The sequence below is a fragment of the Anopheles marshallii genome, chromosome 2, assembly GCF_943734725.1.
Source record: "Anopheles marshallii chromosome 2, idAnoMarsDA_429_01, whole genome shotgun sequence".
Classification (NCBI taxonomy): Eukaryota; Metazoa; Arthropoda; class Insecta; order Diptera; family Culicidae; genus Anopheles; species Anopheles marshallii.
The window spans coordinates 2,032,943-2,058,764 of record NC_071326.1 but is presented as its reverse complement, the minus strand read 5'-3'; the positions used below and the strand labels follow the sequence as shown (position 1 = coordinate 2,058,764).

General features: G+C 45.5%; 1 protein-coding gene across 1 annotated transcript in view; it reads right to left on the bottom strand.

Annotated features, from left to right (window-relative positions):
- The window catches only part of LOC128707190 (homeobox protein homothorax), a 159,487-nt gene that overhangs the window by 18,333 nt on the left and 115,332 nt on the right, over positions 1–25,822 (bottom strand). Inside the window, exon 8 of the mRNA XM_053802139.1 lies at positions 8,982–8,990. Coding sequence (XP_053658114.1) covers positions 8,982–8,990 — 9 coding nt within the window. The remainder of the gene's footprint in view (positions 1–8,981; positions 8,991–25,822) is intronic.

Here is a 25,822-nt window from a genome sequence, read left to right as displayed (position 1 = left end):
TCCCAACCCTATCTGCACCTCGCATGTTCAATTGGCCTAACACGCACACACACACATACACACATATACACAAACATATAAACATGTGAGGGTCACCGTGTTAGAAGTGTTTTTTTGACGGCGGGAAAAACGACTTCTTGGGGCTTCTTGGCGCGTTTTCTCTTTCAATTCCAAAACAACAAAGCAATGAAAACATTCACAACTCAATCAAATCCATTGGTGCGGCTTTTCCAGGCGGGATTTTCCACCGGAACCACATGTCATTTGGGGCGCTCATGGCCTGGCAGGAAATGGTCGCTTGTGTTTTTAAGTAATATTTTCCCAAAGTGTCCATCTCATCGTTTGTCGGTGTATTTTTTCCTCTCTTCCTCTCTCTCTCTCTCTCTCTCTCTCTCTCTCTCTCTCTCTCTGCATGTTAGTTTTTGTTGGTCACGAGGTTCTTTTCTTTTCCTTTTTTTGCGTTCCAACTGCTCTTTACGGTCGTGTAACTCTTTGAAGGAAACGCTAATGTTAGTGGTGATCATGGGCAAACATTATTGTTTAATTTGCTGGCAATAAACAAATCCATTTCCAGGCACTCGGTTTCGGTGGGAGATGAAATTTTCAATCGAAAAAAGCGCTGTTGATGGACGATGGTGGGTTTTTGTTTTCGTAGCTTTTGCTGTCAGTGAGTGTTGAATTTTTGGTGAATATTTGATCGTCGCTTCCGTTCGCCTATTAACGGTTACACCATGGTTAGGATAAATTAATAAAACAACCTTTGCCTTAAAACCTACCGGAAGTGGGCCTATTTAGAGCGTAGCTGTTGGAATTGGAGGGTGATTTTATTTTTTCTTCCATTTTTCCCAGCTTTTCTTCGACGCAGACTGACACACAAGGGGTGGAAGCAAGTTTTTGATAGTAAATCAGCACAAATAGTAGAAGACAGTAGCTTCCAACTCTTGTGTGTATGTGTTGTGAACGGTACGGACGGAGAATTTTTGCTACCCAGTTTCGTTGCGAAACAATTGGGCGTACAGATATGGGAATACAGTTAATCGCTTAGATTGGCAATTTTGTGTGAAAAATCATCCACCTAGAACAGCGGAACAGTTTTATGGTTTCTTCATCTAAATCCTTCCCATTCACGGCACACTCGCGCGCGATGAACGACGATAATAATTGGATGGAACATTTTAATGCTAAAAGATTGGCTTTCATACCGTACACCGGTTTAAAATAACATGATTTGAAGGAATGTTGGGGAATGGGTAGAAGGAAAAAAAAGAAAAACTCCCCAAAACCAATATCATCGCCATGTCGTCGAGTTATATGTTATGGAAATTTGTTAAACTTGTGCCCCCCAGGACAATTATTTCGCTCACCGTACCGAACCCGGGTGTTTGGGACACCTTTTGCCGAAACGCGCGTGAGCATGTGTAGCAAATTTTACTTGCGGAAAAACAAATTTTCGCCGGTGAATTTTCCACATCGAAGGGTGCCACGGCTGGAGTGGGAAAGTCGTAGAAAATTCTCCAAAGAAATTGATGTAATTTTTATGGAAAATGTGCCACTCCCTGATGGAAACGAAGACCGCGCACTCGAAGCTGTATGTGTACGTGTATGAGTGTGAAAGAATTTAATCAAATTCTTTTTATTCACACAATCAGCGAATTTTCGCCGGCACACGGATGCCATGCACGTGGAAGCAACTTCATAGAGATTATAATAATGTTGAAGTTGTTTCTCTCTAATCTTGCGTAGTTAAATTCCCCTGCTGTTCAACATACGTACTAGGCAGCGATTGTTTCTTGAATTTTTCAACCTCATATGAAACTTTCGGGCGTGTTGTTGGTGTTTGAAAAGGCTTTTGGGAAAGCAGAAAATTATTCCTTAGATGGTTTCCCGTTTTACTAGAATCGCGAGTTGAGAATTAGCTAATCAGCTTGCGATTTGCGCTATCTGATGCGTAACTGTTCCAGTGGTCGAAACTCGAGCCGACGGTGAAAAATTAAACCCCTGTGGAAAAGTCGATGGAAAATGGGATACAGAAAAACGAATTAAGCAACGTATCCACTGTTTGGCCGTCCCGGGTGGTTCGTGGAGTTCCCTAGGTGGAGTCGTTGCTCCTGAGAGATGGCAACTAGATGGAGTTTTCGCCACTTAGCAAGAGGAAGTTCTGATTTGCCCGTACAATATTATATTCGCTTGCCAAACCAGCGTCAACGTTACGCAGGCAGGTGTGATCGCGGCATAAAGTGGAACATTACTTTTACTGCGGCAGCCAACCGTCATCGTTCGTTTTGACGACCGTTATGCCTTAAGAACGGACACACATGCCAGAATACGATGGAGTCTTACTGGCAGCTAGGCAAACAATTCATTTAGCCTTTTGTTTTTTCGATTCGTGTGTGACCGGGATGAAAAGTTGTGGCCCTCTGCCTGACGAGGATTTTGTGCTGTTCGTTTGAACTATTTTTTGGTTCTTTTCACATTCCTTGTTTTTCCGTGAGTACACACACTCGGTCACCCCCGCAGCAATAGTAAAGTGAGTTCGTCCAAATAACAACAAGAGTGAAACAAAAAAATCCAACCCCTATTAGAAAACTTGTATGTGTGTGTATGTGAAGGGGGAAGGGGGAAGTTTTCTTTGACAGTATGGCTCATTTTTGGACGCAAGAACCGTTCCAAGCAAAAACAAAAAGGTAAACGTTGAAATCCGTCGGTACGAAAACAGCGCACCGGGAACCATTTTGACGCGAGTTTTTCGGGTTTTCGTTAAAATGGGGAACTAAACAACGGTCGAATAAAACAAAACCGAACAAAATAAGGCAACCAACCAACCAATAATGGCACGGCACGGTGTTGTTGTTGTTGCTGTGGGCCGTCGGTGATTCCATCAAGAAGAGTTAAACTTCCCACTTGCCTCCCGAGGTCCCTCTTGCTTACACAATTGCCCCTTGTTGAGGCAAAATTAGAAGAAGGCAGCAAACAACCGAACCTCCCTACAAACACACACACACGTGTGTGCGTTCTTGTCCTCGGTGGGGCCGAGAACGGTTCTGGCGCGGTGCTGATGAAATAAAAACCAGAATCGAATAGCAATAATAACAGCACTAATAACATGCAGCACAAACGAACCTAACAAAAAAAAGGCAAGGAAATGGACGCATACACGAGGAAACAAGAGCAGGGCTTGAACCAACCAAGCAGGGCCCGAAAGAAGAATATAATCAGGCACAAAACACAACCGAAAGGCACAAATGCTAATTTCTGAACGGCCCCCACACTCCAAACCTTGGCGCAACGGAGGAAAGGGGCCAGGTTTAGGAGGGACAGAAGAAGGGAAAAAGTTCAAAAAAAGAAGAAGTAAAACCCGAAAACGGAAACTCAAACGTGAAACTGAAACTCTGAAACCCGTTGAAGTAAGGCACGGGTGTACCTCCACAATATGCAAGGATATTGGTTCGGTTCGGATCGAATCAGCATCGGGGCAGCTGTTTCGTGTGTGTATTTGGAGAGGAAGAAGAAATAAGAGACTGGAGGGGGAGTCAAAGGGAGAACAGGTATTAGAATTTGCCAAAAATGTAGCTTCGAAGATGAAGGATGTCGTTGTATTGAGGGATGAAAAGCAATGTTTAAATTGCAGCAGTTCTAATAACACTTCAACGTGCAGAAACCAACCTCAGTAAACCAGGAGTGTGTGTGATCTTCACTGTATGTGATCTTTGAATCTTCACCATTTTGGAATGCTACAACTGGTGTCGTTCATGCGGATCCTGTGGTTGGAGCAATCGGTCCAAAGTATCACTTATCAAAAAAAAATCTATCTGATAAGCACTATTGAGGGATGTAAACAAACGGAACTCGAGAATTGTGACCGGGTACTTTTACCGGATATGGTTTGCCTTGGAGGAATTGGTTGTCCAACTGGGTCTCCCCACATGGGTGCTTCTTTCTACTTGGCGACACCAAAACAGTATCTAAACGACCCGGTTGGAGAAACTTACTGGGAAGTTTCATCGTGAAGAAGCAACTGCGTTCGAGCTTTGACACTTTTGGCCGGAAAGTTGAGAAACGATAAAGACACCGATGGCTATAAGTCAGTAGCCGCCCCAGTGAGTCAGGGTGAATACGGTAGGAGGAGAATGGAGGCATGAACTGATACGCACTGCAAGATAGCCCATTTGAGGAGTGATCAGTGCGTGGAAAACTTTGGTAAAAAAAGAATACACTGTCCGCTAGCACAACCAAACAAACAAACTTTAACACTTACTTCATCGAATCGCACCCCGAGTACCCAGGGCCTGTCAAACTCCAATCTTGTGCCGTAGGGAGGGGGAGATGATGGGTGAATACTTTGGCAGTCAATCTTGTGCGAGTTATCAGTAGAGTGTAAAGAGTAGGAAACGAAACTAAAAAAAATATCACAAACTTTCAACTATCGAAACCGACCAGACAGTGCCGGCTGGCGTCCGAGCGAGTCTCTCCCCAGGAAGGGACATGATTGGAGAAGTTACGGAGCATTGGATGTACAGAAACGTCCACCGTCTTCCAACCCTCGTAAAAAAACATTGTCCAAAATTGATTACCTTTGGCGCGTGAAAAAGGCTGTTGGTTTATTGCTGCGTACGGGGGCTTTATTTTCTGTATAAATTTTCGTGTTTGATTTTATTTGTTCATTATGCCTGCCACGAGTCAGGGCTTGCACCTTGCAGCGTGGGATCTTACCAGTATTTGTTATCTTCGTTGTCCAAGTCCGGATCGAAGAAGTGGTGAAAATAACAACGAGCAAAAAGAGGCTTCAGACTCCAAACCCGTCAACGGTTCTCTAGGCCGTCCAATTTCCGACGGGGGTCCGTTGATCTTTCGACTAAAATTGAGGGTTGAGGAAAAAAAACCCGCAAAAGGTCGTCAGCTTGTTTGCCCTTTTGCCGTGCTCAACAGTACCGATACCAAATTTTGATTGAAACCCTTCTGCGCGATAGAGAGATAGGCGTCCTATACGTGCCATGGCACCGTTTGTTCGCTGACGTTTCGTCTAAAAATTCGGACAGTGGTCCTCGGGCAGCTTCCAGGTCCCATGGTGCGTGCAACGCGGGCTAACAGGCATTAATCATTTTTGAGCATTTCTTTCGCCCTCGTCATAACAAGCTGTAAAGTGTTTTAGCCCACTGGGTCCACTGTTCCCGCCACGAGCCAAAACAAAGATGTGCGACCGGTGAAGCGTCCTATGGATTGGAAACTTTTTTTTTGTAAACGGGTTCATAGATGATGGTCACAAAGGTGGAGAGGCAGTTATTTGGTATTTTGGCGGAAAGTTTTGAAATAACTATTACAAGTTGAAGAATCAACGCGTTTTTGGGGGGTATACAGGTGGTGTGGATCCTATGCGAGGTGGGGGTGTCCTTCCATTCCAATGGCCTGGAGGTTACAAACAGCAATCATCCCCCCAAAACACCTTTTGCGATGTGGAATCATTTTCGTGCTCAAGGGTTTTGGTTTTTGGGGCTAAAACCCATCCATTTTCGAATGTTACGACTGGTGCCGTTCATGGAGTTACGAAATGAAAAATCCTTTACGAGCGCATTGCACAGAGTGTTCGGCTGCTGCTCGGAATAGCACGCTAGAGATGTGAACGCACAGCATGGAACAAAGAGTAAAAAAAGGCGAATAAACTAAACCCAAATCTTTGCGAACGAAACCTGCCCCGGGTTCTGGGTGTCGTCTGAAACCTTTTATTTTTTGGCAGTCTTAACTTGGGGCAAATTCTTCTCGATCCTTTCCGCAATTGGTTGAATTTCATCCACCTACCTACCCCGCGTAGCAGTTACGTGCACCTGGGTTCACTCACGGCAAACATTGCAAACCCTGGCCCAATGTATGGCAGCGTGAGCGTGCATATTAGATTGAAGAATTTACAGATCCTACCACATACACCTTAGGAGAAGAAGCTTGCACAGATACACCCTTTATCTTGTGTGTTTGTTGGCCGATAGTTGGCACCCCGGCTGGGCCCCGGCAGTGACCAAAATTTGTTGGCATATAAACTATGTGATAATGGTCGTTTTGTCGTACCCTTCGGCTTGTTTCGGGATTGCTGCCGCTCTAACGGTGTGGTGAGCTAGTTTACAGTAACTACTTTTTTCGTTCTGCTGCAAACACACTTTACTACCGCGCACTAGAACCGGCAGAGGGCGGTGGGATTTTGGATAGGGATTTTCTTCTCAATCTTGCCACAGCGGGTCTCTGTAAAGCTTAAGCTATTTTCTCTGTTTTTCGGGCTTCTTAGAACTGTTGTTGGTGCAAAAGTTCATTACATTGCAAAAGAACATCCCAAGTTGCGGTAAATGGCGCGGCTATGTTTGTGAGGATTTGTTTCCTTATTAAGGAGTTTTGGAAGTTTTCGTGCCAGTGTCTCAAATGAGATTGCAAGTTGAGCTGAGGGAGGAAAAAACAGTCCTTGAAGGCATTCTTTTATTTTCCCCTATCATCCGAAAACTTGCCAACGAATCACAATCCATTTCAATGTAACCGCCAACGTTTGGAGAGAGACAGAGAGTTGGACTTTGTTATTACGGTGGCAAACTTACAAATCCGCTCCTTTTGCAAAGCATTTTGTTGTAAAATGTGATTTCCAGCCATCCACAAAGTGCCGTGGTGAATTCGCGTATATCGCGAATCCCGGGAAGAGAAACTGGTAGAATAAAACCTGATTTTGGTTCGATCATCTACGATCGTGTCTTAGCGTATAGCGTCATACAGCCCCGTAGCAGCCCTCACTGTTGTGGAGTGTAGTAATATTTTCGTACCATGTAAAATTCTGTAATTAATTCGGATGACATGTGACGTTGATGGCACCACAAGAACACCGGGGCTGAAGAATCCTTCGCCATCAAGCAAGGCACAGGAAAATCCCCGACGACGGAAGGCATGAAGCGAGTGTGAGCAGTCTTTTAAATTAATATTGACACCGAACGAAAAAGCTGCCTTTTTCGCAGGGCAGAGCATCGCATTATTGCCAATATGTGTCGCCGTGCCAGGCGACATTAATGCGAGTCGTTTGGGCTCTCGTTTTGCGTGTGGCACATACACACACATTACACTCGTTCGTGTACACTCGCGTGCATATCGCGTATATAGTCGGTGGCCTAAAAATAAATACACCGAGGACGTGAAGAAGTGACGGTGTACGACCGTTGTCACGAGGTTGTCCCTTTACGTACGTTGAGCGCATCCGCGATCAACCGGACCGGAGCGCATCTGAACGCGGTGAAGAAACATAAAGATCGGGAAAAATTAACAAACCATCCATCGGTGGAAGCGGAAGGTAAGGAAAAACCGCCACAGAAAGGCAATCATTTAAAAACTACAAGCAAATATACCGTTGAGACGCAAAAAGACGAAAGAAAGAAAGAGATAAAGAAACCAGATGAAAGAAGAAACAGAAACCAACTCCCCGCAGCATGTTCGAGTGTTATCCATATTTGCATGCTGTATTAATTGTCGTTCTGTAATTTAGCCAAACCAACGGGCGACACGCGTGATTCGCGATGACAGCGAGCAGTAGGCCGGCAGCCAACGGCCGTCGGTGATATTTCGCTGTTTACACCGTGTGATCGAAATGTTCGCAGCCTACGCGAACCTTCCCGGGGCGGCAAGAATTTGTTTCCGGGCGTGTGTCTACCGATCCCGCGATCCGCCCGGTTTTCTGCAAAGCGCTGTGGAATTTCATCCTGTGCGCCGCTGGTGGCAGTAAGAGCACAGTGCTTTACAACATTTTTCATGTGCATGTGTCAATTTCGTCTTGTCTTGTACCCAGGCCCCCCTTGTTTCGGGAAGGGAGTTGCTTTTTTTATGCTTGTAGGGGATAGGTTAGGGAAAAAGGTTGAAGGTAAGATTTTTCCTACCCATTCGAAAAGCGACGGTGAAAATTTTCGGTGGAATTTTTTTAACTTTCCAAACACCGTCTTGTTTGCTTCCTCACGCAAGACTAACCGTCCCGAAGCTTTGGCTTTTTTAATGCTTTCACGGCGTATAATACCTTCTTGCGTGCCGAAAAGAAATGGTACATTGGGGAAAAATAATTCTTTTAGTTGTTGTCATCCTCATCCTCTCAGCCCCTGGGTTTCGAGGGATCCGAACAGTTTGCAATGTTATGCGCTGTCGACGTTGTCGTCCCAGTCGTCAATTAATTCAACTGTGACGGTGTTAATGGAATGGATTTTGCAGACAATATAAAAAAGGAAAACAACCAAAACAAACCCCTGACGGGGAAAACGAGCGAAAGTAGAAAAAAATAACAAGAAATCGGGACAAAATCAAGTACCTTAAAGTTGTGTTCCAATTTCTTTTCTTTTTTGGTTTGATTGCAGTTTGCCACCGTGCCCACAAATGGCCGTTACCGTGGGCATCGGAATGATACCCCAGTGTGTCCTTTTTCCTTGACGCATACCGAAACCACGCTGCAGATGTACAGAGCACGGGCTGAAGGATTTTGTTTTTCAAATCAAATCCAGCATCCCGGTTACGACATCGAGTGGTTTGGCACCGGGAAGGGATGAGCATTAAGTGTATTGAAAATTACTTTATGTGTTCTGGTGAGCGACGTTTTGGTTGGTCTTGTTTTTATGTGAGGCTTCGATACTTCCTTCTCTGTAGGTTTGGATTGATTTTGTAAGTCTATTTCTTCAGGGATTTCTGTCCTTTCATTCGTGTCATTATGGCAAAAGCAACTGAAAATCGGTACCGGTATCAATTGAAACGTAGCCGTTATTATCGGCACGGTGATTGGGCGATTTGAAACATTGAGAAAACAAGGAAGAATTCCCCCTGGAAACCATTCACCCAAGTTGTCAGTCCCTGCTAGGAGCATCACTTTGTGGTTTTTCAATGGACTATTGTCTTCCCATTATCTTGTTAATAAGATAGAGATGCCGTGCCCGAAGCCATCTGAGTGTAACAGTTGAGAATGGTATCGCGTTCTTCATCTTAAGCCACACCGAGGAACTCTGATAACCCTGCTATCGATAGAAAGAAGAAAAAAAACGAAACTAGTGTGCACCTCAACCCGTTTTTAAGTGGAAGCCAATGTCTTGAAAGATAATTTAAATCATACTCCGCGCCAGTGCTGACAGTTTGTCGACTGCTCCCTCCGATTGGAATTATCTCGAATGCATCAACACCGGCCTGCACAACCCGGCCCAATGTTCATTTGTTACACCAGAATGAATGTAATCCTGTAATTGCCATCGGCATTGTCATTAGATGTATGAGCTATTGATCGCATTAGCCATTTGCCCAAACAACCGCTGGCTGCTCATACGGTGGGATGAGGAGTGAACGAAATTAAACACGTAAAAGATGCCTAATCAAAAAAGCAACTTTCTCCGGCATCGAGCTGCTTTGGTTTCCTGGTCCGGGCAACCGGGTTCTCAGTCTCTGGTTCGGGTTCCGTTCGTGGTCAATCAAAACAAATTGTAATAACGCTTTATGGCGATTGCGCCAAGGATTTAGCGTAACGAAATTTACTGCCAATTGCTTTTCGATCCTTGAGCACAAGGTAACGTAAAGATGGGCTCCTACCATGCTGGTCGCATCCTTCGGTGGCGCGTCCGGCCGTCGACGGAGAAGAAAAGAATTGCGTCCCCGACGCATGTGTGTGTATGAAGGGAGGAAAACGATGATTTAAAAAGCAATTTCCTCGGACTTTTCAGATGCCCGGGCTGTAGTAATACCTTGGGTAAATGAAAGTTGCTGGTGGTACGGTGTACGCGGTGTGTGGAGTATGGTCCTTTTCTGTGTCCACAAAAACTTTCCCGGGCACAGGGCACCAGATGAGGGAAAATGTGATTGTATGATAAAAACGGATACGGGGTCAGCATTGCGAAAGAATGCGCCAAACGGTCTTCGGCCCTGCTGTGGATGGCTTGGCAAAAATGTTATTACAGATTATTCGGATGAGATTTCCCGCGCCGGTCGGTCGGGGTTGACTTTCGGGGGTTTTTCGGGTTTTTCACGTTCACAAAAGCCGAAATGCTTTACGCAAACGAATTCTCGGAAAATGATCTGTGCATTGTTGATAGTGGCAGGGAGGTACACAGACACTTGCGGTGAGGTTGGTGCTTCGTCTGGAAAAAAGGTTCATAATAGCAAAATGGTCGCATGGAACGAAAATTCCATTTTATTCCTGCGAGTGCAACACAAAATGGACAACGTGCTACTACCGCGGCGTTTCCTCTGCGTTGTGGAGTAGAGTTGTGCCCATCGCCACTTCAACTCAACTCCTCCGTGTGGAGTGGAGCACATTTCCTTGCGCTCCAAGAAAAACAAACCATCCCGGTGTTTGTTGTCCTCGCCAATTCTTCGGACAACTCCACCGTGCGGCGCTGTTGATATTTGTTGACGGGGTTTACCATGGCAGTTCCACCATCGTAGACTGCAGAAAATAACGCTGGCGCAAGAACAAAGACCTCTCTGCCACTGGATGTCGGTTGGTTTTGCATGTCCACCTTCTGGCGACGCTCAAGAGTCGGCTCTACCGGGCAAATGGGATGGTGAGTTTTGCTCTTAAATCATTGCTCCAGGTGGCGCAAACGCAAAAACAGCCGACCTCGCCCAAGTGCTTAATGCAAAACGGGGATGGATGGAAATGTGTAACGAAACATGTCCGATCCGATAACGCAGGCATGGCCCAGGGGCAGGTATGATGCCGTGTGTCAGGAAGCGTAATAAAATGAAGAAAGAAGAGTAAAAAAAACACAACACCGCTGGGTGGGCCCTCCTCTCTAGGGGTCACCGTTGTAATAACGATGGTCAGTCTCAAATGTCGCACCGTCCGGCTTTCGTGCACCAGGCAAGAAACGGTTGTCACTCGAAGCGAGCGAACGCATTCGAACAATCGGAACGGGCGGACACACCGATCCGCCGGCCATATGAAGTGACCGTGTAAAGGCATTCGGCATACGAGACCGTATTTCTTGCCTTTCTTCTACTGAACCCCCTGCGGTGCGTGCATACTTGAGGTGCTCTCGTATAAATGTGTGGCACCGTCGATTGACTATTGACCGAAAACGACCGATCTGTACGGACGAACGAGCGGCCAAATGTCTCTGTGATGTCTGACCGCTTGACCAACGCAGGAGGACAGATTCACTTCAAAAAATTGTCTCATTCCATCCCATTTCGTTCCGCCGTACGTACGTAACGTCCAGGCCGGGTTCGGGTCGGGGTCCGGTGCCATCGCACCGATAATTCGATAAGGTCTGTGGGTCTCGGCATGATGGTTCGCGCCGGCAGCCATTTTCGGGTCGGCGCGGCATCGAAATAGGTAAGCGGTTGACACATAACCAGAGAATCAGAGAAGAATGGCCCCCTGGTCGGGTGCCGCAAGATGGATGAGGATAATCCAAACGTCTGAACGTCCAAATGCGTTTACTTCTTCGCCGTTTTATTTCTTGCCCGAGGTAAAGGTGAAGATTCCGCTCGAAAACCCTCTGATCTTGTGCGTAAAAGGCGAGGCATTTACCGATCTGGACTGTCCTGTTATACTGTCGATTGTGGGGATCGCTTAACGCAACACAGGTAAGGCGCAGGAGAAAGCGAGAACATCGAACGCCAAACAGAGGGAACTCTCAAATGATGTTAAACGATCGTTCAGTTCGATTCCCCGTTTCGTTGTGTGTGCCGCGGCCTGCGGGGTGCCATATCGGTGTTGATTGCATCATTTTAAGGGTTTATTTTGAAAAACTGTCCAAACGCGATGCTCGGGACGGTAAAATTGATGAATATTAGTAATGGGTTCTCTAAAGCTTTCGTTCCGATTGTGCTAATCAGACCGAAATCGAGACCATTCTCAAAAATCCGGAAAGCATAATGCCAAACAAATTAGGGAATTCATCCCGAAGTTCACCAAAAGTAGTTATTTTTAGTGACCTGAAACACAGGTATGGAACTACTTTCACAAGAAAGTCGACACACTCGATGATTTGTGGAACTCATTTCAACAATTTCCACAGCCAAGATTTTACCAAACATGATGGTAGAATTTGTTTCAAATAAGTAACTTACGGGCCGTAATTAGACCGCAATTTATGTCGCATTAGAAGTTAGAAATTTTTCTGAGGTTACGCAAGGTACTCAGATTTTCATGAAATTTTGGATACGCTGGGAGATTTCGTGCTTCGTTTGATTTTCGTAAAATAAGCGTTTGAACATAGAATAAAAGCGTATGTTCAAAGAAGATGTGTTAATTGTTTGGGCTATAACTTTTAGACTAGACTTTAGACTAGAACTTCTTTCCAGGTATTCGCCAGACCTTGATCTTCTGAGATACTATCGCTTGTGAAACTGTAAATTTTTATAACGACCTAAAGTTCTAAGAGTTGCAGTAAGACATTCAATTTTATTTAAAACAAAAAATGATGCTTCACATTCCATTTTGGAGCACCGATTCCGTTCATCTTCCAATCGCTCTCGGGCAATTTTCTGATAGATTCTCCATTTAAGCCCGTAGCTTAAGTAAACAGAATTCGAATACGGTTGTGGACAGCCTTAATGAAGGAGCAACCCGTACAACAGTAGAGTCATAAAGCGAATAACGAAGAGAAACACACAGACACACAAAACCAAAAGTAACGAAATGCAAAATTAATCTATATGCTAATTATAATTTGCTACACACCAGAGCGCACGTCTCTTCATTCATGCACCATCCTGGGTTCAGGGTGTACGACAATGAACGATCGTGAATGAAGAAGTGGCACGATGGAAATGGCTCTTCAACGATTCCGCTGGCCATTACAATAAAAACGTGGAAGCCCTACAGTAGAAGCAACTAAAGTTGCACTGTAACTTTGGAGCTTGAACCAGGAGGTGTGTGAACGAAAGTGGAAGCGAAGAGCTGCGAGATCAGCGAACAGCAAGAAATGCACATCGCATTTTAATTTGGCATTATCTGTATCATATTCGGTCCGCGCGAAACGATTTTGTTTTAAATGTCTTCAAAATGCACATCGTTAAACGTTCGTTTGTGCGTTTGTTTCGCTTTCGGTTCGGTCAAATGCACTCGGCCAGGAAGGGAAGGGCAGGCAGGCAAGTGTGCCATCGAGTGGTTGCGTTCCATTCGTCTTCGGCCAGGTCGGTGTTCGATGGATTGGTTTCATTTCTTTTTTCGTTAGACTTTTAGGCTGTTCTGGCTTGCTCCTCCTTTGAATTCATAATTATTTACGGTATGAGGTATGGCGCGATCTGCCGCGATCGTGGAACTGGAGTGCATCATCAGTCGGCATTTGCAGCAAGACGCATAAGTCAATCAGGCTCACAAGACCCCATTTAAAAGCCCTCCAGGTGCCGAACGGTGCACCGTCGTCTTCCATCCATTTTATGTCATTTGAGTGAGCTTTAAAGGATGTGTTATTTGCGAAGGTTTTTTTGCTGCTGCTGCCGTTGTTATTGCTGCGTTTTGTTGCGCTCGAAGAATTCAATTCCCAAGGTGCGCTCGAGGGCGTTGAAAGCTCCGATGGGACGAATGGAAGTGGGACATTTTATTCTCTCATTATTCGTTCGGCGTGTTTGGCACGTCCCGCACACGGTAGGGTTGGGGGGAGGTTTTAAGCAGGATTTTGCCACCCGAAACCCATTTCGACGCTGCATCAGCTACAGCTGCGACCGGGAGGAATGTAGCGTGTATTAAACGAAACACACAGTGCACTCTTCAATCAACCCCGAGAGCTTCACCCCAGGACACATTCGAAATTGCCATCATAGTGCCGGCGCGTTTGCATATAGATGGGTTTCACAGGGTTTGGAGAATACAAAGTTGATAGTAGAAACGGTCTCTACAGCCCGGGTTCTTGATTAGACTTCGGTCGGGTTGGGTTGCGAAGCAGGAAGGATAAGCAAGAACACAAAAAAAGCACAAATCTCTGCTCCACGGGTATGTGGAGTTCCGACTGTGCATTTTAAATATTACCAACGCGCACCGGGCCAAGGTTTTTTTGCTGTGGAGCAAAACCAAAAAAGAAACTGAAACAAATCAGCTTCGCACGCAGCACAAAGATGTACGGAAACTGCAACTAAAACGTTGCACACGGTGAGCTCAATATCCGAATGCTCATGGCGCGGGTAGCCTGCGGCCAACGTGTTTTGCATCGTGCTACATGTGCCGTGCATCCGAGCACCTAGATGGGGTTCCCTCTGGTTTCTTCTCCTCATACAGGTGCAGTACGGATGCAGTTGAAGTTGCACTTGCACTAAACTAGAACTCAATTAAAGTCGGTTCACATTCGTCCCGAGTCATCGCAGAAAACCCGAGCAAACGAGAAATAAATTCGATCATCGATTCGAAAACAGATCGCCGTTTGCTGCTCGGCAAACTTCTCCGGCGTTGCGGCAAGAGTGGGGAAGCAGGGGAAGAAAGGATGATTATTATTTCCGTGTTTATTTTCCACCCTGTTTTTTCTCCACCAGAATCATGCCGATCTGACGCACTGCAATGGTCCGGATTGGCCAAAACGATTCGACCGGTTCGACGCATTGTGTTCGTTGCCGTGTCAGCGACTGTTTGTTTTGTTGTGTACTGCACTCACGATTTTTGCCCAGCCAGCCAGCCATGCTGCGTCGGGTTCGCACAAAATGGGTCCGGTAGGCAGCAGACGGGGAGTTGCGAATTTAACGCCAATTGGGCGGAAAACGTCGTGCAATATGGGGAATAATCGCGATGAGAAAAGACGTTTTGACCGGAATGCTGTTCCCGGCATTTTCCCCCGCGGCAGCCATCGTGTGTTGCGTTAGGGGCGTGTGCGATGCTGTGTGTCGACGTTGTGTCGCGATGGTCGTTAAGCCACAGGCGCTAATAGGCTTGCCATTTTCGAATCGAAACCGATCGCGTTGTCTGCGAATGGTGAGTTGAGCTACAATAACAAAAACAGCTCGCGATCAACCAAAGCGCTTGATCGGTTTCCCTTTTTCGTTTAACAATGTTTATCTCTCCGCCGGTCGTGTGGATGGTGGAGCAGGACAGGGGAGGGAGCTGGAGAGGGCCGAAGAGCTGATGGCTATTAAGTAAAATCATACCCCAGTTAATCGCCTTTGCATCAATAAATTACAGGTTATTTTATGATTCATCCAATCGAAGAAATTATTTCCATGTAAAACCACTGTTTATGCTGGTGGTGGTGGCTGATGAGTCTGCTGAGGGAATGAAAAAAAAAACTCACACACAGAAATGCGGATGAAAAGCAAAAAACTCGAAAACTCAGCATCGTGCAGTCTGTCATTTTGGAGTGATTCCTATAATTATAATTTGTTATAGTAGTAAGGGGTAGTGTTTTTTTGTTGTTCCCATCCAACACGGACGTGTAGCTTGCGGACACATAAATCATCCCGTGGCTTAGAACACCTGTTTTAGCTGGAGGTTTTTGATTATCCTTAAATGTGGACCATTTAGTTTGCTTGATTAAGCAAAAAACATCTAACCGTGGCACATTTTTTTCTCGATCAGTTTATTAATTTACTTGATCGATTAAATTAGCAAGGTATTTTATAACAAATGACTTACATAACGATTCCGCACAAGGTGCGAAAAGCTTCTTCGATGGCGACAGCTACACACAGTGCACATTTGATTTAGTTTTGGCTACAAAAAGCGTTTTATGCTGTTGTATTTAGCACCTTTCGGCATGCCGTCAGATGCAGACCCAATGAAAATTGGAGCGCCCATCAAAAATCAATTACCAAGATAAACAAAATGAATGAATTCACTTTTCAATCGGGCCGAAGAAATCGATTGAACTAGCGATGATTTGGTGTGATGTGGTGTTGGGAAAAAAGAAATTCGAAAATGCCAACCCCTTTGAAAAAAGCCTGCCGAGAGTAGTGGTAGTGTAAAAGCCTGCCACACTACAGCGAAGATTCGTTTGGGGAAAATCGATTAAATTTCCACTCCGTGCGAAAGAAACAACGGGCGAAGAACGATTGAGAGCTGTAGGAAAAATCAAATTCATGCCCGTGGTGGTGGCCACACAACTGAACTGGCCGCAGCCACACAAAGGAGTGCCATTTTTTGCTTTTGGTCGTGTTTGCCCCGGCTTCATACTGGTAATGTTGGTTGGCTATCGTCAGGTTGGAGTTAGAAGTGTGGGATGAATGATTGGCAATTTACGGTACCGTTTTATCGTTTTGTGTGCGATTTGGCGAAAAAGCGATTTATTTCCACGGCTTTAAAGGCAATTTCAACACCCGGTCCTCGGTACGGTTGTGGTCGCGCTGGGCGCCGGGGGCTGCCGATCATGAAAAGAATCAATCGATCGAACCCATCGAAGTACGGAAGACAGTTTTCAACGGGATGGAATAATTTGCCCTGCAACCCATCGCAGCAATCTGCATACATAGTTGAGCGTGTGCCGTATGAACCATTCCCAATCGGGGAATGGTGGCGCACAGGAAAAAGAACAAGGGCGCCACAAAGCGCAGTAAAGCCCTTTCTTCGTTTTCTAAGGGAAAAGTTCAATCTTTTCTCACGTGATTAAGGAGTATGAGAAAAGAAGGAAGCGTCTTCCGCTCTATGGAATAGGGAAATAATTTGTGCCGTCATTTTTGCTGAGTTGCTTGCGAGTTGCAACGTCCATTCTCATGCATCTCTAGTTCCGTGTGATAAAGAACACGGCACAGTGGTCCAGGCTGATCGGTGAACATGCCGTTTATTGCTTAATGTTTGTTTGGATGTGAAACTGGATGTGATAATACTGTTGGTTGGACATCGTGATAATGCCATCACTAGTAACCGATCTTCTAAAGATGTAGCATAATTTGAATTAAAGAAATGTTTAGTAATAGTATTCACTTTCAAAAATATATTTTACTGATGCTTTCATCTCAATCAAAAACTTAGCTTATCCGCACAATAAAATAACATGCCAAGTACAATAAGTTGCGCAAATGAATAAAAAAATCAAATATACAACAAAACGATTGTATTGAAAGTATAAGTATTTTAAATGTAGTTGTTGCACAACCATCTGCCCTAACATATTCTACTTGGAATACATTCACTTGGTTTTAAAATCCAAGAATATTTACTTTTTAACCACACAAATTCCGCTAGACCATTGTGCATGGATCGCAGTTTTGCGAGAAAATGGTATTTTTCATCTGAAAATTTACGACCGTTCCACACTGATGGACGGACTGGAATCGATCGAGCCGAGTGGGTCGTGGCTCGTTGTTCATAATCATCATTACATAGTTTACGAGACGAAATTGAAAATGGCCTTTTCAAACATCATGCCGACCGTTCTCGTACGGCCGCCCGTCCTGACAGTGTACCCCGGAGTGGCGCACGGTTCAAGGTGTACGGTTACATTTCGGACGGCCGTCAAAGGCCATTTTCCGGTCGATCAGATCAGATCCTTTCGATCGAAACCGTGAGCCCCGCTGTGGTGGGGATCCGATCCCGTGCGATTTCGCGATTCACAGCGATTGCCCGGTGCACCGGCATGTTCATGCCGGCGTGGATCGAAAATAATGCTGATTAATGAAACGAATCATTTAAACAGTCACATTTGTACGGGGGTCTCGGCTTCAATTAGAGATCGAGAAGTAAAAGGGTTCGCTCGTTGCGAGGTTGAAGAGAAAAGCAAAAGCGAAAAAAAGCACAGAATAAATAAATAATCGTTCAGTTGTGGTGATGCTGGCGCCAAGCAAAACGGCCGGCGACTGTCCCAGGCTAGAGTGTGCAAATGCATCGCGGCCTGACCAGTGCAATGCACTAGGATTTAGAAATTAACCGTGGCATGCAGGGACAGTGGCGGTTCAGACGGGGTGGGCACAAAAGGAAGCCAAGGAGCGTTACGTACTGTCAATTCACACAGCTAAGATACACTAAGCTGGAGGATTTACAAATGCCACGGTACGGATGTGGGAAGCTGGGGACGGGGCGGTCAAATCGTTTAGCGAAACCTGTTTCTTTTTAATGGTCGAAAATAAATCTTTCCAACCCTGAAGCAGGAATGTCTTCATAGGTAAGCAGTTGCACCGTGTCGGGGCGGGCAACAGCACGTATCGAAGTACAACGGCTACTGTTGCAGTTGCATCTCTGGTTTGGCTCCGGAGAGAGATGGTTTTGCAACGAAATAAGATATTAGCAAATACCGTCAGATAATCAATGCCAATCACGTGTGTTTTTTCGTACGGCTAAGAAAATAATGTGCCCGCCTTCTTGCGCTGCTGTTTAGAAATTGGGCCACCATGTACAATTGTGTTCATAATAGTAGCAGAGCATGATTTCATGAATAAAAAATAATGTTGCTACTTTTGGCCAAAAATCCGAAATGCCCGTGTATTGGTTTATTGCTTGATATTAAGTCAAACCATTACTTTTGACCCAAAGAACATTAAACTGAATTCACTTAAAGAACTGCTGTCTCATTAAAGGCAATTGTAAGTGGCTCCCGATAGCGAGCGCGCGATGCAAATTTAGCCAAATGTTGCAAATCGTGTAACAATCACGACACGGAATAGTCGCTTAGCCGCAGAAACGATACATCATTAGGGCATACGTTAATGTATTACCCCCCCTCAATGAGCCCCCGAGACCGGGATGTGATTTACCCCGTTGGCAGAATGTAATACATTTTTGTTATGGCTTTTTGTTTGCCAGTTCGCACTTTATACTCATCCCTCATGGTGGATGGGGGCGGTCTGCGGTGGTGGTCACTCTGTTTTGATGGGTTTCCATATTTCAATTTTTACAACTCTTTTGAGGCGTCCTCGGGGAGTGCGTCCGCTTCGGTGACGGCGTCCCACCAGCACGGGTGGGCCCTCTTTTAGAGCTTCTTGGGGGTGAAGGAACCAGAAGGAACTATAAAACTGCGCTTAACCGATTCGTTTAAAGTGAACAAGAATGAATGAAATAACGGGAGTGAAAAAAAAAAAAACACAAACGTAAAAATGAATCATTTTTCGTACCCGTTTCTTCAATAAGCACTGCGATCGCTCCATCGCACGAAACTATAAAGTCTCAAAAACGTGCCACCGTGATTTATGTATATTGCGCACTGTATTTCCACCTCGCCCCATTTCCTTCTGTCTCCTCGCACTCTCCCCCCCTTCATTGTTTGGTCCGTTATCGTGTAATTGGAAATTTTACAAGCGAAAAGAGTTAAAATAAGCGAAAACCGCGCCAGGTATCGTGATGGGTGTGCGAATTGGATTGGGTGTTGTAGTTTTTCTGTGATTGGCTTCTTCTGTGTTTTGTTTTTCCCCGAAAATAGCATTTCTAGTAGGTTTCTACCGGAAAAAGCAAATGGATCAGGTTGGGTAAGATAATACAACCGGTAATGTTGCTAGAACATGAAAACCATTGAAGCAATTTCGATCGTTTTACACTTTTTTCTCTCGAATTTTGTTCATTCTTTTGCTGCTTACACTGACGCTTTCGAATCACGGCTCCGTAGAACGGCAAACGGAAATGAAATCGTTCGCCCTGCTTCCCTCGGTTGGACAGACCGACATGGTAGTTCCGTGGAATAACACCAGAGTCGGGTTTATCTGGCAAGTAAAATCACCTCCCATTCGCAAGTCCCTTGTCGATGATAAAAATGTACAAAAGGACAAAAAAATTAAACTCAAAAAAGAAAACCTCGAAAGGAATCAAAGATAGGATAGCTGTTGACAAGAATTAATGAACGGAAGCGCATTTAAGACACAAAAAACATGAAAGAAGAAAGGAAACGCACTGGAAACGCGCTCTAAAACGACGCTCTAAAGTTAGTTTCATCCGTCGCCCGATGAATGGAAGAATTGGTTCGGTTGCAATTGACAAAAGCTAAAGCCAAACCGAAGTCGAAGGGTTGCAGGGATGGAACAGTGAGCTCAAGACAAGACGATCAACGCAGGGGAAACAAAAAAAAGGTACAAACGGCACATGCATGGCAAACGCGATTCATTTTATCCCTTCTCGAGAGCCTGGGAGCTGCAGATTGAATTGATGAATGAGTGCTTTAGGGAAAAATGCGAACGCCACAACCGAATGAGGGGGATCGGGTAGCGGGGAATAAAACAAAAAAACCTCAGAACAGAGAGTTAACAATAAAGAAATGGGGACAAAAACAACAACACGCACACACAAAAGCGGTAATAAAAGTAAACCCGTACGCCGGAACGACGGAAATGTTTAACGGGTGGAACATTCAAACAGCATCCTGTGGAAGCAAGAGTTCCCGTTCCAAGGTTCCGAAGAACCCTGTGAAAGCACGCCAAGCAGGACAATCGTTCCGTTGTGGGATGCGACAACGGTGGGCAGGGTGTCGAAGGGAGAAAAAAGAGCTTCCGGAGACCTGAAACTTTACGTCGGCGACTGTTGTTTGCCGATCGCCAATTTGAGACGCGAGCACACATTCGCTTGCAACCTTCCAGTTGTCCAGTTTCTCCACCGTCCATTCACCAAACCACGCTACGCCCCTAAACCATCGCCGTTTGTCGCATGGAATCAATTTCTCCAATTTAGGGATGAAACAAAAAAAAAACAACAAATAAAACCTTCCACGTCTGTCCGCGCATCCTTCGTTTTCTTTGCCGGAGTAACTGCAGCGGATAGCAGTGTGATCGGTTTGTTTGGCCGAAAAATAGTCCAAAGGATGCCGCTCGGTAAGCGATCCGTCGTCGCTGCACTTCTGCACCTTCCCATTCCCTCCCCGTCCCAAGATTCACGATTGTTCTCGCAATATATCCGTGGACTTTTAGCGGCAGATACAGGCTGATGATGATTGTATCATTGTATCATTGCCGTGTACGTCAGGCCTCTGTTGTTGGAAGATCCTGGCCCTTTAATGCGGACTTTGTTTTACCTGCCGGAGCTGTCTTGTCGTACCGTCGCTTGTCTTAGCTCGATGCACCAAATGCACCCACCTGCTGCTACTGTTACGGAGATGCGCTCAATGGCCTGAGGATCGTTTCTCACATCCATCGGCTAAATAAGGGCATTGTTTTACGTCCTCTTTTCGCGTTAAGGCTCAACAGCCCCGCAACGAAAAGCCGCGGGGAAATCGCTTACAGCTCTAGACTAGTTTTTGCGGCGACAAATGAAGCAAGCCACGGAGAAAAGGTAAGAAACAAGACAGACATTCGGCATCGCCGACAATCGTTGAACGGAGCATGAATTGCTCCCGGGGTGTTTTTGTTTTTTCAAAGAACTCATTTGCAACATGAGTGATCAGTACGTCCGCGCAGGGGGTGATCAGGAAACGCACCCTGAGTAAGCCATCCTTTTAAAAAACTGACGCCCTAATGGGAAATGGTTTTCCAAAGTTCCCGGCCGACGGCGGAAGACACGCATTTAAGTTTTGCTGCTATTAGTTGTGCCATTATTGTTTTTATTGTTTTCCGAGAATTGGTGGGTCTTACGAAACGAAACAAACAAAAGCGACAAAAGGACACCCGGGCAACACAAAAATTGCGGCGAGGTGCGGGAACTTACACACAAAACCATGGCCCCGAAAACACCACGCCCGTGGGCATGGCAAGGATACCGTATTGTTTGAGGAGTATTGTTGTTTTGTTTGGCTTTTGTGCCATTCATTGCTCTGTGTAAACAATCCGCCCACCACCAAAGGGGAGTGCCCAATAGATGAGTGGTTCGAGACCACGACAGAGGGTGAAAGAAGGATCCATTACCGTTGGTGCAAAAGTTGGGTGTACGTTACAGCGTCGCGAAAGGATGGTTTGGCAAAATTTGAATAAACTAGATTTGCATCACAAGAAACACACACCGGCTCAGCGGCACCGTTTGATACGCACAGTCGTCCTTTTTGGACGAACGCGGGGGACACGCGAGATGAGTACGAGTTCTTTGGTGCATTTGATGGCAACATTCTAGCGCAAGGAAAGCGCTTCAAAACAAAGGCGAAACAGAGAAAAGGACGCTCCATCGATCGCACGAACGAAACGGACCGCTTTTTAATCCAATTTGACAAGTCGAAAGGGCGTCGTAAGTGGTTTTGCTGATACTACATCGATGATTGCATTAATGCATTATGCTGTTGGTGGGTTTGTTTGTCTATTTTCGGGAGCATTTGTAGCTGTTGCTTCTTCTCCACAATGCGATTTGGCGATTTTTCTCTTAAACATTGCACTCCCGGGGACAGACAAGGGGGTGCGGTAGGAGCCCGCGTGGATTATCGAACTAAGAAATGCGAGCTAAGATAAAAACCGCGTTGCTTTCAAATCATTCCATCGTTAAAGTGCTAAATGCATAAATTAAAGTATTCGCCGAAGGGAGAATTTCTAATGGGGATGATGTCATGTTCTTCCTTCCGCTGATATGATGAACTGGTGGTAAATGCAAATAGGAAAACGAATGGTTTTTTATGCTATGTTGGTAAAAAATCTGGTCATACGTAGACATATTTGAACGGGAAAAACAAAGCATAGAAATTGTTCCCCTATCTGGAATTTGATAGTCTTTTAAAGCCGAAAAGGATGCGTTCCACCGAAATCATCCCTTGACGCAAAACGCCCTTAGGCAAATCGTGTCCATGAGTTTGCATACATTCGGGCGAACTGGGCTTTGTTTTCCTCGGTTGATTATTTCAAACGATCGTGCCAGCAAGCTTCGATCCGACCCTGCCGGTCTAAAACTAAATGACGTTACAAATGATGTGATTAAACGATTTAGAGATAATAAAATTTAAAAAGAGCTCATTACAGCGCGTCAGATTGTGCCGGTGCCAAACATGGAGAATAAGTTCGTTCCGTGCCATGAGGGTGGATGGATTACTAAATGACATTGTGACTCAAATGGTTGTTCGTTAAAAAAAAAAAACAAGATAATCCATAAAAATCGGAATCATCACCAAGCGCTGGAAGTGTTGGCGACCCGTCTTTGATCCGAAATCGATTGCATGATTGCGTTTTTCGGTTCGTACTGGCCACCCCGCCAGTCCAGAGTTGGCGCGAAAACTTGGCACTATTATTGTTTTACACAGCTCAATATACCACCAGCGTCGTCGTCAGCTGTGGCAACGTTTACGGTCTTTCAGCCCGATTAATACCTTCAATCTGTCCGCACGCACTAAGAACTGCTTGTCGATCCAACGGTGTCTGTGCTCGCCGGTATCGTTTTATTGCCCAGCACGATACCGTGCAGAGGCCGAGTGAGTGTATACGTTGTAAAGCATATCCATTGTAAAAACCGAAAACAGAAACTCACCATCTGCAAAAGGAAGGAAAAAAGGTAATAGTGATTAGTGATTGCACAAAGCCAATAGGACGATATCAATAAATGTGTGTGTGAGTGTGTGTTGCTGGGAACGTGACACAGGGGTTGGGAAGATGGCCATAGGGGGAGGCAATATCGTTTATGTTAATCATGATCATCATCGGCATTATCATCATCGTCGTTGGCGTCATTGACGCAATCGACAGGCGTTCTCGGTGTACGATTGAATATGGCAAACAGCCATAAACTTTATCTCTTTTGGGTCGAGTCGAATTTCCACCGGTGAGTTGCCACACACCAAACGCGCGGTATCGGATGGGAAAATTAGCATCCCGGTCTCGACCCCGGCTGATAAGAAATTGAACGGAAAATCAAACTCTTCTTCATGCGCGTGGAAGGGAAGCACATTTTTACACACCTCAACAACCACAACTCGATTTGCGTTACGTTATCACACATGCCTGATAGCGGGCTGTTGGGGTTCCTGAGACGGAAGTTATACGACGGAAATGACGGTTAGAATACCGCCCTATCTATTATCGACCATCTTAAGCGCGCACAATGGCACATTGAAGTGCAAGAGACTGTTGGCAACAAAGATTCTGAGTCGGTGTCGGTGATGATGATGTTGGGAGCACGACACGAATCCAGAGTCCCATCCACCGTGGGGATTCTTTCGCTGATGGCAACATGGCGATAATGATGATGTGGTTTCAATTTTCCGCTTTCCGCTATTAAACCTCTTACACGTCTCCACGCGACCACGTCCAACCAGAGATCCCCCATGCAGGGAAGATATTATCCTTCCCAGACGACTCCCACGATCTTTCCAATATCCCAACGCCAAACCTCCATCGTCGTTGATTGTCGGGTGCCTTGTGGTATCCTTTTGTCGTGACAGTGCACCGCATCCGTTAGTGATATCGATGAATAAAATGCTTATACCGCGCTCGGCTGCTTCACTGGCAAGACAGCGGACAAGTCACAGCTTTTCATCGCATCCCTTGAAAAACCGCGACCGATGCGGCTTGGGATAAACTTCACGAAACGGTTTTGGATAATAAAAAAGCTGTTAAAAATTTATGCTCCGAATGTTTACGAGCCCGATGATTGATAAACTGGACCGTTTAAGGATGGGTGCTGACCGCGACCGGGACGAGCTGCGCTGCGGTATTATTTAGTTTGATCCCTTCCGTCCCCCGTTGTATTGTCACTGTGCTCTGTGAGCTCTGGTGAGGTTTTGATGCGCGGTGATGAGATTTTTACAACCTTCTAGTCGCCTTTTACAACGTGAGCGATAGCACTGGTTGGCTGGTACAGGAACGTGTAAAAAAATGTGTCTTGCTGTCGTGCAGTTAGATGGTGGCATTCGCTGGAAGCTGTCCGGAATTTAGGCGCGATCGGGTTCCGAAGGGGAGTGTTTTACGACCGGACTGAGGGTTTTTGTGAGTAATAGACAGGAAGACGCAAAAAGCCATCTGTTGAACAGAGAGTGAAGGAACTAAGCACTCACAGTTCAGGCGGCAAGGCAGCTACCGGGAAGGATCCCACATCCTGTGGACATATCCAAGTGCGACCACGTCCAAGTTCATTGATAATAAGATAAAAGTATTTAACAGCAATAACAACAGGGCACTGCGACAACGGTGCAGTGTCGGAGGTCGGTGGGAGTTTTTCTTTTCTTATACGTCAGAAGGTCATAAAAAGGCTTCCCGTGCTTTATTTCGGTTGGTGCTACAGGGTGTGGGGCCCGGACATGGCCGAGTGTCTGGAGAAGTTACTCTGCAATGGTATGAAATGTCGGGTGAAACAATTGACACCATTCCGGTGATTATGCCTGCGTTGTAATGGGAGTTGAATAGTTTAAGGGATGGAATAAAAAAGAAACTAGTCGGAGGAATTGAGCCTCTATTCTGGACGAGTTGAAGGATGGTCCGCATTCTCTCGTTCGACAGTACGTTAAAGCCTTTTTATACCCATCATTACCGGAATGATTGGAAGGCGAATGGCAGGACTCGTGGCAGGATGGCAATTCTTACCGCTAGTCCGTGACGAGCGTTATTTCGAACGAGCTGAGCTTCAGCTGCCCTGGTGGATGATTAACAAGATCCATTTAAATGAAATAATAATGGACGAGTGCTTACGATAATTTTGGGCACCGAACAATTCCCGGTAATTTTAGGATCTGCTACGAGATTTCTCGGACCCATTCGTTTAAGTCTCAACCACTCGTCCGACCGTTTGAGTACGATAGGGGGCTCGTGGATCGGGCATTCGGGGCTTCTATTTTTCCATTGTGTTGGTTTCTTTTCTATTGATTCGTATGAAATCAATTTCGAACTCTATTCATTGGGTGATCTATCGAATAAAACTGTTACGAGTCGATCGTTCAAGGTACGTGTCGACTATCGGGGTCCATAAAGGTGGTATGGACGATGAAGAACTCAATCGACGGTACGGGGATCTTGTGGTTCGTTGGGAAGGAGCATCGCTTTTCTATGCTTTCTATTGCCATCGTTCGCACAACCGGTGCTCGGAAGGTAAAGCCCTCGACTTTACAGCAAAAAAGAAAAGCTTGAAGAAAAACGCGCTTTGTGGCGCTCTATGACTGCGTACTGCGTACGGTTT